The 20,138-nt window shown below is 39.4% G+C and overlaps 1 protein-coding gene across 1 annotated transcript in view; it reads left to right on the top strand.

The window, feature by feature from the left end:
- LOC134802486 (leishmanolysin-like peptidase) overlaps positions 1-20,138 on the top strand; it is a 157,418-nt gene that overhangs the window by 116,116 nt on the left and 21,164 nt on the right. Inside the window, exons 5-8 of the mRNA XM_063775164.1 lie at positions 2,042-2,153; positions 17,536-17,668; positions 18,447-18,585; positions 19,791-19,928. Of these exons, the coding sequence (XP_063631234.1) occupies positions 2,042-2,153; positions 17,536-17,668; positions 18,447-18,585; positions 19,791-19,928 (522 nt within the window). The remainder of the gene's footprint in view (positions 1-2,041; positions 2,154-17,535; positions 17,669-18,446; positions 18,586-19,790; positions 19,929-20,138) is intronic.

Here is a 20,138-nt window from a genome sequence, read left to right as displayed (position 1 = left end):
ACCTTACAGTAGAAACTGTTTGTTTGGATAACAACTTAAAAATACACATTTTGAAACGCTACTTTTTAGGTAGTAGAATGATCAAGTAAGTCTAATACAAAATTAGATATCTTATCTTATCAAAAACAAAATTTTTGTAAGTTAACATCATGACGATGAAATAAACGTCGGTTTTGGCACTGTTTGGTCGCAGTTAACCTAACACGCTCCTCCTCGCTTTGCTCGTCGTCGCACCTATCTCGACTCTGGCAAATGACTACCTTATATTATAATAAAAAATAGTAAGCCAATTGAATGATTTGGCTAAAAAATTTATACCAAATGTTGTATGCCCTAATAATATTCTACTAAACAAGAATTCTATTTTTGATTTCAGGTACATATTTCGTTCACTAAGTGCATAGACTTCAGGTATTTCGTGCATTAGGTGTATCGAATTTAGGTATTTCGTTCATTAGGTATGTTAACTTTAGGTAATTCGATCATTAGGTATACCGACTTTAGGTAATTCGTGCAGTAGGTACGTTAACTTTAGGCAACTCGATGATTAGGTATACCGAGTTTAGGTATTTCGTGCATTAGGTATATCAACATTAGGTGTTTCATGTATTAGGTATATTAGCTTTAGGTATTTCGAGTATTAGGTGTTTCAACTTTAGGGAAATCGAGCATAGGTATTCTGAGCTTAGGTAAACCAATTGTAGGTGAAACGTGCAATAGGTAATTCGTTCATTAGGTGTTATGATCTTAGGTTAATTGATCATTAGGTATTTTAAAAAACAGGTTAAACGAGCATAGGCGATTCAACATTAGGTAAATCGATTTTCGGTATTCTGATATGTAACCATTCTTGTTAACTATGTAAACAAACCGCCATATTGAAATTGTCACTGAATGATGATTTCAATATGGCGGTTTGTTTACATATGTAGTTGGCAAGTTCCATAGAATGACAGTTTAACAATAAGTTGTACAGTCAGCAGCAGAAGTTGCTAAGCGGGCGAGGTGTTCAAAATTACTTTGCCACGCTCTTATTCCCTTAACAATAAAATCGCGTCAAGATCATTTTGAACACCTGGCCCGCTTAGCAACTTCTGCTGTTGACTGTACATTGCAACGAGGGGTGGGGGGGGGGGGGGGGCTCATATCAATCTCCATCATTTGTACCTATTGAATTTCACTTTGTATCTGATTTGTTAGCATTTGAAGATATCGACTATCATTCAAATACCTTGATTAAAGTGTTTAGATAAGATTATATATTTAAATTTAATTGCATAGAGAAATAATGTGTAACTTAAATAAATATATTAATTATGCATATATAATATGGTTTATCACACTATAGGGATTTGAATGGCATAGCATACGGTTAATTTTCTTCGATTTTTTTGTAAAAATTAGGAGCGAAAAAATGATTTCATACATATTTTTAAATGCTCCTAACTCTTAATGTGAAAAATGTGAAAATATCAAACGTAGGGATATAGCTGTGGTTGATATACAACAAATTGTGTCAAAATATTTTCAATAATGTTAATATCCGGAGATAAAAATGAGGACTACGTTTGTATGGAAAGGCGATTTGGCGCGGGTCCTCCACTTTCGTCTTATGAGGGTATTTTTTGCTCCCCAAATTGGCAAGGCATACTTTTTCCGAACTTATAGCATACAACCAATGATATTGTATAAATATAGATAGATTATACTCATACATAAGAAGCAGAAAAAATACTTCCATCCATATTTATTTCTATACCAAAAAATAAATCTGTTATTTTTGATTAATTTTCGCATTCCATCCATCTTTCTCATACCCGTTGTTAAACATAAGCTTGTCACTTTTTTTTGGTATGGGAGGCAGCGAAATGGGAGGTCGTTAGCACGTGCACAATTTTCGCTTGCCTGGGCGCTACTAAAGGCAACTTGTACAATTTGTCACAGGGTGAATGCTTCAATTTTGGAGCGTGTATAACCTATCTCTAGATATAAGATCATAGTGTACAACTACAAAATATCTAACACGCTTGTATCTTTTCAGAAAGTGCCCAACTCGGCAAGTGTTCGTGCGGGGCGGGCGCTCGCATTGCATCGACTCCTGCAGCGCTGAGACTATGTGTGGTGAAGTCAGGGTGCCAGAGAATCATTTAAACGTGAGTTACTTTTGGGTCACTTTTCAGAAAGTGGCCAACTCGGCAAGTGTTCGTACTAGGTGGTCGCACTGCATCAACTCCTGCAGCGCGAGACTATATTATGTGGCGAAGTCAGGGTGCCGGAGAACCATTTAAACGTGAGTTACTTTTGGGCCACTTTTCAGAAAGTGGCCAACTCGGCAAGTGTTCGTTCGTGTGTCAAGTTTTCGTTTTTGTGTGTTTGGTTTCGTTTCGCATGGTCAGATTCCAGTTATTTTACGCAAATAAAACATTGGAACTTATTTATTGTAGACCCAGCATACGGCTCGTTATATTTTGGCGGCAGGGGACGTTGTTACTAAGTTAGTTAGCTATCACGGTTCATAAGTTACAGCCTGGTGACAGACAGACAGACGGACAGCGGAGTCTTAGTAATAGGGTCCCGTTTTTACCCTTTGGGTACGGAACCCTGAAAAAGTTAAGTGTCTTTGTAAATCGATGGATACAAACCCACCCTAAGTAACTGAGAATGATTATTTACTGAGTACATTTCTAAAGAGAATTTTCAATGTAACCTAATTCTTATAACGTTGAGGCTCCAGTGCCCGACAAGCTCCAATAATCGACATTTTCAATCATATATTGTCATAGCAATAAATTTGACAGCAAGGTGTCGAATAGGTCTTAACCTTCGAGCAACACCGGCATCCGAGTCTTATTAACACGTCGATTATTGGAGTATTTACGCTAAACAATAAAAAACTTTGAACTTTTTTTTTTTATTTGCGTCCACCCATTTTTTCAAAAGAGTGGCTCAAATATTCAGCTTTTCTTAATCGTACTTGACCACTGGTCGCTAATACTACACTATCCTTTATATAATCATCAATATCATCATCTTTAACTTGTCTATAACGTGCTGTAGCCTCTTTTATTCTTTCTTTATTAGTTCTCAAATTACTTGGAGTTACATCAACTTTATCATAATAATGTTTATCATGATCCCAATTTGAAGCATCACTCGTATCATATTTGTTTTGTCTATCTTTTCTGGTAGTTACTTTAGTTTTTTCTTTCGTATGCCTTAGTCTATTCCTGATAACATTTTCTTCAAGTTTATCATTAGATGTATTATTTATTGATTTTCTTTTACTTTCTTTTGTTTTTTCTTTTCCACGCCTTGGTCTATTCCTAAGAACATTTTCTTCGAGTTCATCACTAGATATATTATTTATTGATTCCTCATTAACCTTATTCTCTGCGGATAGATTGTGTTTAATGTCTAGCTTTAGGTTTTTAACTAATCCCATTATTTGCTGGACAACATCTTCGGAGAGGAATTTTCGCGCTATCTTCTGTATATCTTCTATGTTTGCTGACAGCAGGATGTAAGTTCTGGCGACGTGAGTGAGACAGAGAAGGAGACCTGAAAAATATTGGTTTATAAAATTTTAGCTAAAGTTAGTAAAAAACCCTTTCCTCTTAAACGTATTATCTTTGTTAAACCGCATCACATAGCTTAGCAGCTTTTAGGTAGGTTCTTAAATCCCTAAATAAACAAATGTTTCATATAATAAAGGTCTCGAATAATCTTGGTCCTTCGAGCCGCCTTTGAAGCTAGAGATGGGCCGAATATTCGGGAGTTAATCGGTGGCAAGTCGGCAATTTTTCTAACTTTCGTGTTCGGCCGAATTATTCGGTTAAAATGCCGGCAAATATTATTACCCCGATCACATTTATTGGGGACAAAAAACAAGACAACGAAGAGAATTTTGACCCTACTGATGAACCGGCTAATTCGGCCGAATATTCGGTTAGGTAAGATGTGAACTGAACATTCCGCCGTATAGAGTTAGACCAAGAAAAGTCTGCAGCGATTTTAAGATAAGATAAAGATAATAGTTTATTCAAGTAGGCATATTACAATGCGCTTATGAACGTCAAATAAAGCTACATCGGCTCCAACCCTACACCTCTGCCTCGAGAAGATTGAAATCCCAATATGGGACCGGCAACAAACTCGGCGGGACACATCATTTTGATAGCCCACGCAGTGCAAGTGTTATTTTAAACGTCAAACGTCTATGAAATTATGACGTATTAAATAACACTTGCACTGCGTGGGCTATCAAAATCGCTGCAGACATTTCTCTATTCGTATTCGGCAAACTCAATATTAGGCCCATCTCTAGTTGAAACATTCCAAGATCAAAAAGGGTATGAAAGTCTTTGATCTTCCGACGAGTATTAACTTGTCCGGTGTCGTCATTAAGGAGGGTTTTGTTTTGGAATTCTGGAGTAAGCTGGGATTATTGATTGGGATCTCTTAGAATAAGGCCCGTGTATAGTTCGTTTTTTTAGCATTAGAAATAAGGTAAACAATCTTGATGTGTCTTTTTATCGAAAAACACGTTTTAAAAATAAGTCACGGCAAATTTGTAACAATTATCAATCTAATACGATCATTTATATCCTTCTGCTTTCATAAGTAATAGTTACTGATTTTAAAAAAGCGTTTTTAATTAAAAGACATGTCAAGATCGCTTACCTTCTTTCTAATGCTAAATGAAACTAGTGAAACGTCTCGAAAAGTCCGTCCCAGAAGATGATTCTTAGGGTTCCGTACCCATAGGGTGAAAACGGGACCCTATTACTAAGACTCCACTGTCCGTCTGTTTGCCTGTCACTGGGCTGTATCTCATGAACCGTGATAGAGAGACCTAGACAGTTGAAATTTTCACAGATGATGTATTTCTGTTGCCGCTATAACAACAAATAAGTACCTACTAAAAAGTACGGAACCCTCGGTGAGTTAAAAATACTAAAACAAAAACCGGCCAAGTGCGAGTCGGACTCGCGCACGAACGGTTCCGTACCATTACGCAAAAAACGGCAAAAAAATCACGTTTGTTGTAGGTATGGGAGCCCCACATAAATATTTATTTTATTCTGTTTTTAGTATTTGTTGTTATAGCGGCAACAGAAAATTTCAACTGTCTAGCTATCACGGTTCAAGAGATACAGCCTGGTGACAGATAGACTGACAGATTTTTATTTTAAATATAGGAGGCAAACGAGCAGACGAATCGGCTGATGGTAAGCGATTACCGTCGACATGGACACCTGCAACACCGGAGGGTTTGCAAGTGCGTTGCCGGCGTTTAAGATGGGAGTGCGCTCTTTTCTCGAAGAGATATTACTTATAAGCTATTTTTCACAAAAATATGTAACATGATATCCCGTTAAAAATAGCTTGATTTCCCGCCTGCAGTGCAGTAATGATCGGATTATAGGCGCGCTTATCTCGCTTTGCAGGCAATAGCTAAGCACCAACCGCAAGGAAACTGTTTCACGTAAAAAACCGCAACGATATCGGTCCATCCGTGTGAGAGCTACGATGCCGGAAACAGACACACAGACAGACATTGACATCAAACGTATGACTACCCTCTCTTTGCGTCGGGGGTTAAAATATCTTGCTTTCCCGCCTAGTGCAGTAATGATCGGATTTCGGGCGCGCGTATCTCACTTTGCAGGCGTGGCAGGCGTAGCGTTAGGTTGCAGCTTAAGGGGGATTTTACTATTCTATTGTATATTTGGCTAATTTTGGCTTATTGCAAAATCTCAACAAAAATATCTATAGAGATAATAATATTTTTACTTTTTAAGGGTTAATTTAAAAAAGTCTCAAACTATTTAGTTAAAATAAAAACATTTTATACATCATTTTGGAAAAGAACTGTTCTGTTATTCTTCGAACTGCTAGATTGGAATTATCAAACATAGCTAAAGGAAACTCGCTCTAAAGGAGAATATTTAAAAAATGTCATTATAGGTCTCATAAAAAAACACTATAAATAAGTAGGTACTTATAACTATGAATATCAGTATAACTACGGGCTTCTCGTATTTCCATTAGCTACATCAAAATATCGACTATTAGTAACATTTTTGCTACAAATGTTATGAAAACCAATCGTCAACATCCTTTGCATAATGAGTTCGACTGTTATTTAATAACAAATATCTGATACATTTATTTATAAACATAGTTTATTGACAGTAAATATTGGCGATGTATTGCTGATATAATTGGCAATATATGTAACATTAGCGCACCAAATAATAAATAGATGTTACTGAACTATTTGTAAACAGTGTTCTTATTTTTCATGCTCTTTTATTTCAGTACTAGCTTTTGCCCGCGACTTCGTCCGCGTGGAATCAGTAACAGCAGCTAGTATAAGCATAGCGCCTGAATAAAGTGTTATAGCAATCATTCAATTTGAGCATAAGTTTCAATCAGTGATCAGGCAAGGCAGAGTTAATGAGCTCTCTCAATTCCACCCCCCCTTTTCACTCTCTATAGGGATGATTCCCGACATAAAAGCTATCCTATGTCCTTCCCCGTGACTCAAAATATCTCTATACCAAATTTCAACTAAATCGGTTCAGCGGTTTAAGCGTGAAGAGGTAACAGATAGACACGATTCGTCGAACTAGGACCTCAAAACAAAACCGGCCAAGTGCGAGTCGGACTCGCGTTCCAAGGGTTCCGTATATTACACAATTTTTAACAATCAGGTCCGGATTAAGATATTTTGATGCCCTAAGCATTTCTAGGTGCCCCCTCTCCCTAGGGTCATCAAGATTACATTGATTTTTTGGTAAATTGAGAGAAGTTCATTGCCGCATTACAGCTGAGAATGGAAATCAGTCACATCATTTTATCACGAAAATTGACAGTGCCGCAGCAGTAATGTTGCAACAGAGTACCTAATGCTGTTGCAGTCGCCACCCGAATGTCACCTTTATCATAGCTTAGAAAGTAATAGAAACGCGAGCGAAGCGAGCGCGGAAATTTTTCGATATATAAACGCAATATGATAGACAGTTGTACATTTTTACTTTTAGTATGGAAATCAGTCACATCATTTTATCACGGAAGTTGACAGTACTGCAGCAGTAACGTTGCAACAGAGTAATGTTGCTGCAGTCGCCACCCGAATGTCACCTTTATCACACCTTATAAAGTAATTGAAAACGCGAGCGAAGCAAGCGCGAAAATTTTTCGATATAAAAACGCAATTTTAGTTATAGTCCCAACCAGGCGCGAATCCAGGATTTCATACAGAGAAGGGATGGGACAGTTTTCTATCAGCCTAGCTTCGCATAGGGCTCGATATTTAAGGGTCTCAGCGAGGTTGTTTTCATGCATAAAATATGCAAGAAAGCAGAGAGCTTGGAATTGAATTGGCGAAGTGTGAGAAAGGCAGTAGGCCCAGCTGCGAAAGAGGAAAGCTTGGATTTGGATCCACGCCCAAGTGTAATTAAGGCAGAAGGCCTCGCATAAGACCTAACGCCGAACCGCAAAAGAGTGGGTTGAAATCGAATCTATGCATGTAATCACGACTCTTCTACTGCGACCGATTGTTTCCCAAAGAATTACGCGCCATTATTTTTGCAAATTAGCTTTTGGACAGCTAAAAAAATCGTGTGGTAAAAACGATGTGTCTGTCCCTAATTTTAAAATTTGTTCACCTTTTTCAACCTGGCATTTTGGTGCCCCCCCTGAACGTGGTGCCGTAAGCACGTGCTTGTTTTGCTTATTGGTTACAAAGTCTTTATTAATTCAACCATTAAAGTCGACGAGTACAAAAAACTTTGAGCTAGCTCTCAATTTAACATATTTTTTTAAACATTATTTTTAATTTGACCTTACAATTACTCGTAAGTAGGTAAGACCGTTAAATATTTAAAATGATTATCTTATCAGAAAATTATCACCAATTACTCTAAGAAAACTACTACTCTAAGTAATCCGGCACTGTTAACAATGTATTTTTTATGTGAAACGTGAGTGAAATCTCTTTAAAAAATCCGTAGGGGTCGGATCAAAAACTGTAATTAAGTGCGACTCACGCTTGACTGTACATTTCTAATAGGTTTTCCTGTCACCTATAGGTATAGACCTATTTTATGTATTTTTTTTTTAATTTAAGACTTAGTAGTTTCGGAGATAAGGGGGGGGGAATGGTCATTTTTTGCCTATTTTCTTGAATAACTTCTAAACTGTTTATTCGAAAATTATAAAAAAAATATATTTGAGATCCTTACAATAAGCTCTTTCATTTGATATGTAACATGATATAGTTTGAAAAATTAATTTTTTTCATTTTTTCATTTACCCCCCAAAAGTGGCCCCCATGTTTAAAATTCATTTGTTTACGTTACATGTCCGTATTTGGGTCACAAACTTACATATGTGTACCAAATTTCAACTTGATTGGTCCAGTAGTTCCGGAAAAAATCGGACTGTGACAGACGGACAGACAGACAGACAGACAGACAGACAGACAGACAGACAGACAGACAGACAGACGCACGAGTGATCCTATAAGGGTTCCGTTTTTTCCTTTTGAGGTACGGAACCCTAAAAACGGCCGTTTTAACTTTGGACGCATAGATTGACGAATCCAGCAACATAAAAACTAGTTTTATGTTTTCAAAAGGTACTTAAATACAAAATACAGTACGTAGCGGCCCCCTTTTTTAAATACCTTTCGTTAAATTTAAATAATCACGATTATTTAGCAGTGGCGCTAGTGTGCACGTTGATGGGCTCTTAAAAAAATTGGATGTATTCGGGACGTACTGAAATGGACACTCAAACCAAGTCCCTAATATTATAAGTACTCATCAGTCATCAATCTCAAGTATTATCATTCCACGCAGGCGAAGTCACGGGCAGAAGCTAGATTTATGTAGTATAGTATTTAAGTTATCATTTAAGGCTAGATTTTAGGAAATAAAGTCGCATATCAAATAAAACAAAAATTGTCACCGAAGTCAGGCACCGAAAGTCATCTTTGAGAATCGGCCATATTTTATTTGAACGCGCCCTTAAGTTTTACACGTATCACGCTCGCCTACCCCTTTGCGCGGACGTCCCTACAAATAGTACAGAATATCATCCACACTATTCCTAGATTTAGACCACGACAAGTCTGCATGTATTTTGATAGCACACGGAGTGCAAGTGTTATTTTAATCGTCTTTTTTATGAAATTATGACGTATAAATAGAGTTAAGCCAAGAAAAGTCTGCAACGATTTTGATAGCATACTCAGTGCAGGTGTTATTTTAAACGTCAAACTTCTATGAAATTATGACATATAAATAGAGTTAGGCCTGGTTAGGCCAAGAAAAGTCTGCAACGATTTTGATAGCATACTCAGTGCAAGTGTTATTTTAAACGTCAAACTTCTATGATATTCTGACGTATTAAATATAAATAACACTTGCACTGCATAGGCTATCAAATCCGCTGCAGACAGAAGACTTATTTAATAAGTAATTGTTTTTATTCTATACAAGAGTTTTTCGATGGTAATAAATACCATAAATAGGCATATATACTATAAACAATTTTTTTTTATGGGACTACTATTTATTTGTGTATTCTGTAATTTGTATAATTGTTTTATGTGTTAGATAAAATTGCAATACCCTTACAGGGTGTCATATTGTGAAATATTATTAGTTAAGAACATCTATATAAACACCAATATGAAAGCAATAAACATATTTATTTTATTATTTGTATGTCTTTCCCATCACGGAACAATGGTGTTCCGGACCTTTGGGAGGCGTGCGCGGAGCCGAAGCCAACACGTAGAGGCCCTTTTGACACTTTAATGAAATGTAAGGGGTACACCGAGCGGAGGCTGCCCTTGCCCGTGTCATGGGACGCACGCAGAGGCAGCACCCGCCAGGGTGTAAGGACTATTGAGAGTTGATGGAATCTAAAATGAACTAGGTTATTGGGTGAAAGCGATGGACTAAGAACTGAGCTATGGGGTAAAAAACCGGACGACTGCCTAATAAAACGGTATGCAATTTTATTTCCGGCAGACGGTGACTTATTTTATTATTATTATTAGACTTTTGGTTCGACTCTATCAAATATAAACCATATCTGCTGAAAATTTTGAAGGTTATTTTGACAACGGACGTTATAGCACTTATAAGCGTTCACGGCGCCACAGGCACGACTTCTTACGGCCCACTGATTAACAGTCCGCCGGACGGTATCGGCCTGTCAGTTAGAACAAAATTTTGACAATTCCGAACAACTAACTACCGTCCGGCGGACTGTTAATCAGTGGGACCTTTTAAAGGCGTCGTAAGAAGTCGTGCCTGTGGCGCCGTGAAAGTTTATAAGTGCTATAACGTAAGGATTCTTGGTGTTGAAAGGGTTAAAAACTTGTTTTCTATAACTATGAATGAATTCGAAATGTCTTACCTATAACCAGCACTGAACGCGATAACATGGTTTATGTTTTCGTTGGTGTATACCTATAAAAACGTTTTACTATTATTTATTGGTATTAAAAATAAATTTTAAGGCAAAACAATCTTATATAAACGAGAACCAGCGTTTTTTCACAAAGGCAGAAATGAAGCCTAGGCAATATCTCGAAGCGTGTACTTTTTATTAATACAGGATGATTCAGGAGACGGGCACACTATTAATAAATGTTAATTGTTCGTTCACCATCATATTTTATCATTTAGATATTATTACCATAGAGATGACATACCAAACAATGAAATTGTCGCAATCGCAACCATGCGAATAAAAAGTCATAAGCGCCGTACAGGTCATGGCGCTTACGCGTTTTTTTAGGTCGCGAGACTCATGCTCCGCTTCTATGGTTTGTTGTCAAAACACCAACAACTCATGGCGCAAAATACTGGTTCTGTGTGCCGGTTCTACACGTTAGTAATAATAGCTCAATGTATTTTATTGTGTTTTTGCTAAATGCGATTTAATTCCTGCTGTTGTTCCTAAAAAAAAAATTCAATTATTTCGGACCATAGAATCCATATCGTAACTAAATTACATTAAATTTAAAATAATAAAATAAAATAAAATTAAAAATTAAAACATAACATTGTCAAGATTACAATTAAAATAAATTAAATTACAATAAATTACAACCACATAAAATTTATACAAATAAAAAAATCACAATAAAACTAAATATTAAATTAAATTAAATTTATTATTGAGGCTAACGTGCATGGAGGACCAGTGTTTCAGAAGGCCGCTGTCCCACCTGTTAGCCACGACAAACAAATTTACTGCAGCAAATTGCTGGCTATGGATGAGGTCTTGGTGGCTCAGATGGCAGGGCGCTGGAGTATCGATCCAGAGGCCGTGAGTTCAAGTCTCACGCAAGACAGTCATTTTTCCACTTTTAAATTTATTCTAAGCTTAGCATCGTTCGCAGACGTTTCTGCTTGTTAAAAAAACCGGCCAAGTGCGAGTCGGACTCGCGTTCCAAGGGTTCCGTACATTAAGTCCGACTCACGCTTGACTGCACATTTCTAATAGATTTTCCTGTCATCTATAGGTAAAGAACTATATTGTGTATTTTTTTTAAATTTTTGATCCAGTAGTTTCGGAGATAAAGGGGGGGGGGGATGATAATTTTATGGCTATTTTCTTAAATAACTTCTAACCTATATGTTTAAAAATTATTAATAAATATATTTGAAATATTCAAAATGAGCTCTTTCATTTGACAACGCGATATAGTTTGAAAAACTTTATTTTTTAATTTTCTCATTATCTCACCAAAAGTGGTTTAATATTCATTTATTTACGTTACTTGTCCGTCTTTGGGTCACTAATTCACATATGTGTACCAAATTTCAACTTAATTGGTCCAATAGTTTCCGAGAAAATAGGCTGTGACAGACGGACATACAGACAAGTACGAGTGATCCTATAAGGGTTCCGTTTTTTTCCTTTTGTGGTACGGAACCCTAAACATTTTTTTTTTTACATACAATATATATACAGAGGTACTACTAAACGAAATTAATAACTAGCTTCAATCTAAAATAGGCCCTTGAGGCATTGTACCAAGGATGCTGGCGGCATTTCCTCGCTGTATCGCAATGCTGATACGATGTGCGAGGTAGCCGCCAGCTCTTCGGTCACCAGTTACGTCAACCAGACACTTCGCGATTTCTGCGAACATATATAGGTATATATATATACCTAATTTAATGTGTATATAATGTGTAATTTAATGTGTTTATATACGAGTATGTGTTGTTTAGTTGTTTTCATCGTTTTATTTTGCCACTAATAAACGGTTTCTTTTGTATTCTAGTCTCATGAATCACCCTGTATAGTCAAAGAAGTTGTTTACAACTCAATATTAAATAACAGTATCTACTCGTATTTTTAGAAATTTCGTTTTTAATGGTTCGTTTATCTATTCCATTTTAATTAGGTATCTATCTAACGCAGCGTTCAAGAAAATAACTATTGTTAATTATAATTAGAAGACTTTCGTATTTCTACTGAATTAATTACCATTTACTTTATTTTTAAATAATAATACTTACTGCGCTAAAAGCGCTGGTGGCCTAGTGGTAAGAGCATGCGACTTTCAATCCGGAGATCGCAGGTTCAAACCCCGGCTCGTACCAATGAGTTTTTCGGAACTTATGTACGAAATATCATTTGATATTTGCCAGTCGCTTTTCGGTAAAGGAAAACATCTTGAGGAAACCGGACTAATCCCAATAAGGCCTAGTTTCCCCTCTGGGTTTGAAGGTCAGATGGCAGTCGCTTTCGTAAAAACTAGTGCTTACGTCAAATCATGGGATTAGTTGTCAAGCGGACTCCAGGCTCCCATGAGCCGTGGCAAAATGCCGGGATAGTGCGAGGAAGAACAAGAAATGTAGGTACTTACTTATGTTTCGTTTTTTATTAGCATTAAGAAAGAAACATAAAGCTATCTTGACGTGTCGTTTTATTGAATAACACTTTTGAAAAAGTTGCAGCTAATATTAATATGTAATAATTTTATACCATACATCAAATAAAATCCAAAAAACATTTATTTTCAGATAAAAATAACGTAGTATAAGAAAAATATCTCTGAGCAAAAAGCTTTAATTTGTTTGTTATTTAGTTATCAAGTTACTTTTCATTTTTATCTAAAAATAGTCCTCTATTATTTTGTTTTCGCGTTCTTATGTTACACTCGCCTACGAAAATATCTGTAAGGGCGTACGGGGCGTCAGCTAGCGTGGGCGGGCGTACGGGGCGTCCGCTAGCGTGGGCGGGTGCACGTGGGGTGCACGTGGGGCGCCCGCACGTGAGAGCCGCCCTGTGGTTGTGTGACGTCACAACCCCATAATGTAAACAAACAGGTTCACTCTACCACAGAAATAATAGTACTAGGTACAGAAGACTCACTCTCTAACAAAACGCGTCTGTCACGATCAGGACAGATATGGCCGCTAGGTGGCGACAGCGCCACGCGCGGCTTATGGCTAGCCACCAAAATTGGTGTGGAACGGATGTACTTTTAGCTACCTGTTGCAAAGCGACGAAATCGCGGAGTGAGCCACGCCTGACTCTACTTACAGCTCGATGAATAAACCAGTTCGTATATATTTGACCGCCCAAAAGCTCTGACGTTTCATTTATAAAATACCTAGTGCCTATATAGTTAAATATATACCTAAATCATATCAATTGACGACCGGTCTGGCCTAGTGGGTAGTGACCCTGCCTATGAAGCCGATGGTCCCGGGTTCGAATCCTGGTAAGGGCATTTATTTGTATCATGATACAGATATTTGTTCCTGAGTCATGGTTGTCTTCTATGTATTTAAGTATTTATACTGTACTCTCTGATTTGTCTTTTATTAAGAGTAGTTTCGAAAATATTGGTTTAGAACTGAATTTCAGTAAATGCGAACTCTTTATTCAAAAATCTTCTTGTACTTTGACCAACTTACAACCCAAATTTGACGATCTGACTCCCAATATCAAATCAGTAGACAAGTATTCTCTTTGCCTCCTGGGTTCTCCTATATTCGAAGAATCTTTTCCCGATTATATTTCTAACTCCATAACTAAATTCAAAAGTCACACGGATCGCTTACTCGAAATTAGCCCTCATTATGCTCTTGTGATTCTTAAATTCTGCCTTTTTGTCCCTAAATTTACGTATGTGCTCCGCTGTTGTCCTTTCTGGAAACATCAAAATTTATTGTCGCCCATAGATGATTTGATCAAAATTAGTTTAGAGACGATTCTAAACATTCAGCTAAGTGAGCCTTCCTGGTCTCAAGCGTCCCTCCCCATTCGGTTTGGAGGTTTAGGAATTCGCAAAATTTCCAGTGTGGCTTCCCCAGCCTTTTTAGCGTCCACTCATAGCACGTCTGGTCTCATAGGAAATATCTTAAGGGCTTTGCCCACAAACTGTGAGATCGCGGGCTTTGAGGACGCCAAAAATGCTTTTAAAATTGCTTGCCCAGGCAAACAATTTCCAGACAACCCAAATTCACAAAGGAGTTGGGATAATGTTTACTGTGATTTAACTTACAATACTCTCCTAAACAACTGTACAGGTCCAGACCGCGCGAGGCTTTTGGCGGTCGGAGCCCGGGAAGCCGGTTACTGGCTACATGCCCATCCTTCGCCCAATACTGGTACTTTCTTGGATCCGGCCTCCCTTAGACTGGCGACTGGTTTGCGACTCGGGGTTTCGGTGTGTACGCCACACATATGCTCTTGTGGCACGGACGTGGACCGACTGGGACACCACGGATTATCTTGTCAAAAAAGTGCAGGCCGTTTTTCGAGACATGCGTCGCTTAATGACATAGTCCGTCGGTCTCTTGCCACCATCAATGTGCCTGCTCTTGTTGAGCCGACTGGCATTATCAGAGATGATGGCAAGAGGCCCGATGGAGTGTCCTTAGTTCCTTGGAGCTTGGGACGGATGTTGGTGTGGGATGCTACCTGCGTAGACACACTGGCACCGTCCCACCTCCAACGGACTACTGTAAAAGCGGGCGGAGCGGCGGAAAGCGCCGAAATTCTAAAACGTAACAAATATAAGAGCCTCGGTAGAGAGTACCATTTTGTACCATTTGGTGTTGAAACTCTAGGTCCATGGGGTCCCAGCGCGCATAAGTTGTTCGCAGAAATCGCGAAGCGTCTGGTTGACGTAACTGGTGACCGAAGAGCTGGCGGCTACCTCGCACAACGTATCAGCATTGCGATACAGCGAGGAAATGCCGCCAGCATCCTTGGTACAATGCCTCAAGGGCCTATTTTAGATTTAAGCTAGTTATTAATTTCGTTTAGTAGTACCACTGTATATATATTGTATGTAAATAAATGATTTTTTCCCTAGTATTTATATATTATATAATATCGTTGTCTGAGTACCCACAACACAAGCCTTCTTGAGCTTACCGTGGGGCTTAGTCAATTTGTGTAAGAAATGTCCTATAATATTTATTTATTTATTTTAATTATCTCTCCCCTCCTGTCACACGCGTGTGCCATTGTAGGCATTCCCACATCGACAAAAAAAAAAGGTTCACTCTCTAAGAAAACGCGTCTATTACGACAGATATGACCGCTAGGTGGCGCAAGCGCGAGCAGGCGTTCCGTAGCGGTGCGCGGCAACTACTACTGCTAGACACCAAAATTGGTGTAGGCCGCATGTACTTGTAGCGACGCGACGAAATCGCGGAGTGAGCCACGCCTGTAGGTAAAAATCCGTCGCACGCGTCTGCGCCAGTTAGCGTTGCTCATACACAGAATAAATAATAGTACGGTACAGAAAGGACACTTCCTACAAACCCGAAGTTTGACAGCGATTCAGGGTCGAATCATGCTATCCCTTTCTAATGTATGGCACTATCCCTTTCGGCTATTTAGGGTTGTCAAAAATCAAGTGATTATGTTATCTGTGGTCGCGCGCGCAAAAGGAAGTCAAGTGGTGCCAACTGCCAACCCTAATAATTGCTCGGAGCAATGCTGAGCCGAACGGAGCCGAGTTCGACCGAAGTGAGGAGTGTCTCCCCACTGCTCATACTATTTTCGTTAACCCGCTCACCCGCTCGTGCAACCGCGCCGGTTAGCGGTTTGATTGTTATATTTATTATTTTAGTGCTACCTATCAAGTTATGATTATGATTTAAAAATACGCGTTCTAACGTTACATTCGCCCACGAAAATCATATATACCTTTAAACGAGCAATTCTTCCTTATATTTATTTATTTATATAACGATTTCGATGAAATTTGCTATATGGGGGTTTCGGGATCGAAAAATCGATCTAGCTAGGTCTTATCTCTGGGAAAACGCGCATTTTTTAATTTTTAGATGTTTTCCAAGCAAAGCTCGGTCTCTCAGATATTTATTGTTAATAGCTTGAAATATGTCTTGGTTGACGGTTATTAAATGTTTAAGACCGGCCAAGAGCGAGTCGGACTTTCGCGTTCCAAGGGTTCCGTACATTAAATCCGACTCACGCTTGACTGCACATTTCTAATAAGTTTTTCTGTCATCTATAGGTAAAGAGCTATTTTGCGTATTTGTGTGGGATGGTAATTTTTTGGCTACTTTCTTAAATAACTTCTAACCTATTTATTTTAAAATTATAAAAAAAATTATATGAAATTCTCAAAATGAGCTCTTTCCTTTGATATATATACCTAATAAGTACACTATAGTTTGAAAAACTTTATTTTTTACCCCCCAAAAGTAGCCCCATGTTTAAAATTCATTTGTTTACGTTACATGTCCGTCTTTGGGTCACTAATTTACATATGTGTACCAAATTTCAACTTAAGTGGTCCAGTAGTTTCCGAGAAAATAGGCTGTGACAGATGGACAGACAGACAGACGCACGAGTGATCCTATAAGGGTTCCGTTTTTTCCTTTTGAGGTACGGAACCCTAAAAAGGCAACAAATTCAATGGAAGATAATACTTATATCCTTACTATTAATTCATAATTGACCGAAGCGTTAGCGAAGGTCTCCGTTTTAACTCGGGCATTCTGCTTTCGCTTTCGGATGTTCTCCTCTACAGTTCGCAATTCTCAACCGATTCTCGTGAAATTATGAGAGCACATTCAATTCAGCAATTTTTCTGACGTTTCTTTTTTGGAAATTGTTGGAAATGGTAGGAATTGGCATAAAGAACTTAAGTGTCATTAGGGTCTATAGCAGGGTTGCGAAACTCCTCCCTTCGGGCAAACTCGACTCCGTTCGGCTCAGCATTGTTCCGAGCAATTATTAGGGTTGACACAACTTGACGTCCCTTTGCGTGCACGACCACAGATAAGATAATGGCTTGAATTTTGACAACCTTAAATAGCCGAAAGGGATAGTGCCATATATTAGAAAGGGACAGCATGATTCGACCTTGAACCGCTGTCAAACTTCGGTTTTGTAGGAAGTTTCCTTTCTGTACGGTAGTACTATTATTTATTCTTAGTCTATGGCACTTAAGACTTTACGACCTTAATAATCAAGTTATTAATTAAAACGATTATTCTCCAGGCGTGCTACGTCTGTAACAGCACCGGTCAGAACTGCCGAGCGTTGCCACGACGAAGAATCATTATAGAGGATGACAGCACGGAAATCACCGGCAATGCACTGACTGAAGGCACCGAAGACACCGATATGCCAGGTAAGACCATCTTTGGTAACCATAGTAACATACAGCAAACCTGCCGAGCGTTGCCACGACGAAGAATCATCATAGAGGATGACACCACCGAAATCACGGGCAACGCACTTACTGAAGGCACCGAAGTCACCGATATGCCCGGTAAGACTATCTTTGGTAACCATAGTTACCATACAGCAAACCTGCCGAGCGTTACCACGACGAAGAATCATCATCGAGGATGACACCACCGAAATCACGGGCAACGCACTGACTGAAGGCATCGAAGTCACCGATATGCCCGGTAAGGCCGTCTTTGGTAACCATAGCTACCATATAGCAAAACTGATCAGAAGAATCACGATTGAAGACTACATCACGGAATTAAAGGACCTGAAGTCACCGTTATGCCAAGTAAATCATTATTTAAGTTTCCATTGGCGTTCAGAAGGTCGATGGAAAAAAAAATACACGTAAGGTTATGTGGAGGACGGGTAGCTAAAAACCTCACCAAATATCACCAAGGGGGAGGAGGGGTCAAAAAGTAGCCGAAAACACCTCGCGTGATTTGTGCACAACCCCTTAGTGCCACTTGCACCATCCATCCCACTAACCCGGGGTTACCCGGTTAAACCGTTAACCCAGTGTCATATTGTACTGGTAACCATGGCAACTCCAGGTTTAACCGGTAAACCCCAGGTTAGTGAATGGTGCAAGTGGCCCTTAGGAATAAAAGTGTGAATTTTTTTTTTGACAGTTACTTATTAAAATTGATATTAACAAGTTGTTTTCCTTACAGATATAGAAGAAGAGGAGCCTATAGGCGTTGAGAACACGGATTTCGTGCTGTACGTGAGCGCTGTCGAAACGGAGAGGTGCCGCCGCGGGCTGACCGTGGCGTATGCTTCGCATTGCCAGCAGGAAAGCGCGCTAGACAGGTACAGCCATAGACAAGACTAAGGGATGACTCACGCTAGAACGGTCCGGGCCCGGGCCGAAGTGTCAAACACTTCAGTTTTTTATATAAAACATCACAAGCAGGAAATCAGGTGTTTTTCCAACTTCCAACTACGGGAAGTGTTATGACTCTAGCAGTCGATGTACTCGTATGTAAGTTAAGCGTTTATGCATATGTTATTTTCTGTTTGTGTCGATGTCGTGTCTTCCACCTTAGCGTTATCGCTATAACTAAACTGCAAAACGTAATTCAAGACCAAAAAAAGTAAGACAATGTTGCCACTGCAATAATTTGTTTGTAAAATAGTAAATTCCTTTTGATAAATATAAATAATCACGCTAAGATAATTTATTTATTAGTAATTTTACTCCTACGATTGAAAAAAAAGTACTTGTATTTACTTATTTTTACATAAACACAAGACGCGCTAGTAAAAAGTGGCAACATTGCTTACTTTTTTTGATCTTGAATTACGTTTTGCAGTATAGGTACTGTTCCCAGTTTTTATGACACTTGGGTAGGACATAGTTACAATTATAGGCTACATTTTTAACCGACTTTGATGGAAGAACATGTTTTAAGGATGACTCACGCTAGGCCGAGACCGGGCCGGAGCTTCGTTTTCTATGGAAAACACCACGTGATCACCGATCAGCCGTCATAGAAAATGATATGTCGGACGCCTTGGTCCGACCCGGTCTAGCGTGAGTCAGCCTTCACCCTTAAGTGTAAGGTCTGAGTGGACGCTCGAGTTGGGCGTGCAGCGGGGCGGGGCGTGCGGCGTGCATGTTAAACAAATGTAAACGTATAGGAGCGGCCTTAGTGCACGCTGCTCAAATCACTTGTGAGCCCGACGCCACGCTGCACGCCCCGCCGAACGCTCCGCTTCGAGCGTCCACGGACGCTCGAGTTAGTGTAAGGCCTGAGTGGACGCTCGAGTTGAGCGTGCAGCGGGGCGGGGCGTGCGGCGTGCATGTTAAACAAATGCAAACGTATAGGAGCGGCTTTAGTGCACGCTGCTCAAATCACTTGTGAGCCCGACGCCACGCTGCACGCCCCGCCGAACGCTCCGCTCCAAGCGTCCACTCAGGCCTTACACTAAGTGTCAGGCCTTACACTAAGTGTAAGGCGTCCACTCAGGTTTGTCTTTTTACTGTTTTATAATATGTACTAAATTATTTACAGACCAGTGGCCGGGCACGCCAACTTCTGTCCCGGCGAGCTCTCCACCAAGTACCGTGACCTCCCAAGCCTGTTGTCCACCGTGCAGCACGAGATGTTACACGCGCTGGGTTTTAGCGTGTCTCTATTCGCGTTCTACAGGTAACAAATATTCTATAATACTCAGACACACATCAATAAAAGAAAACGACACAACCTCATTCTCCTGGCAATAATCTAATTCCCCTGGCTATAACCTCATTCTCCTGGAGGTTTCATACTCCTGGCCAACCAAGTACCGCGACCTGCCGAGCCTGTTGTCCACCGTGCAGCACGAAATGTTACACGCGCTAGGTTTTAGCGTGTCCCTGT

Source organism: Cydia splendana, chromosome 24 (assembly GCF_910591565.1).
Source record: "Cydia splendana chromosome 24, ilCydSple1.2, whole genome shotgun sequence".
NCBI lineage: Eukaryota > Metazoa > Arthropoda > Insecta > Lepidoptera > Tortricidae > Cydia > Cydia splendana.
This window is presented reverse-complemented; position numbering and strand designations above follow the sequence as displayed.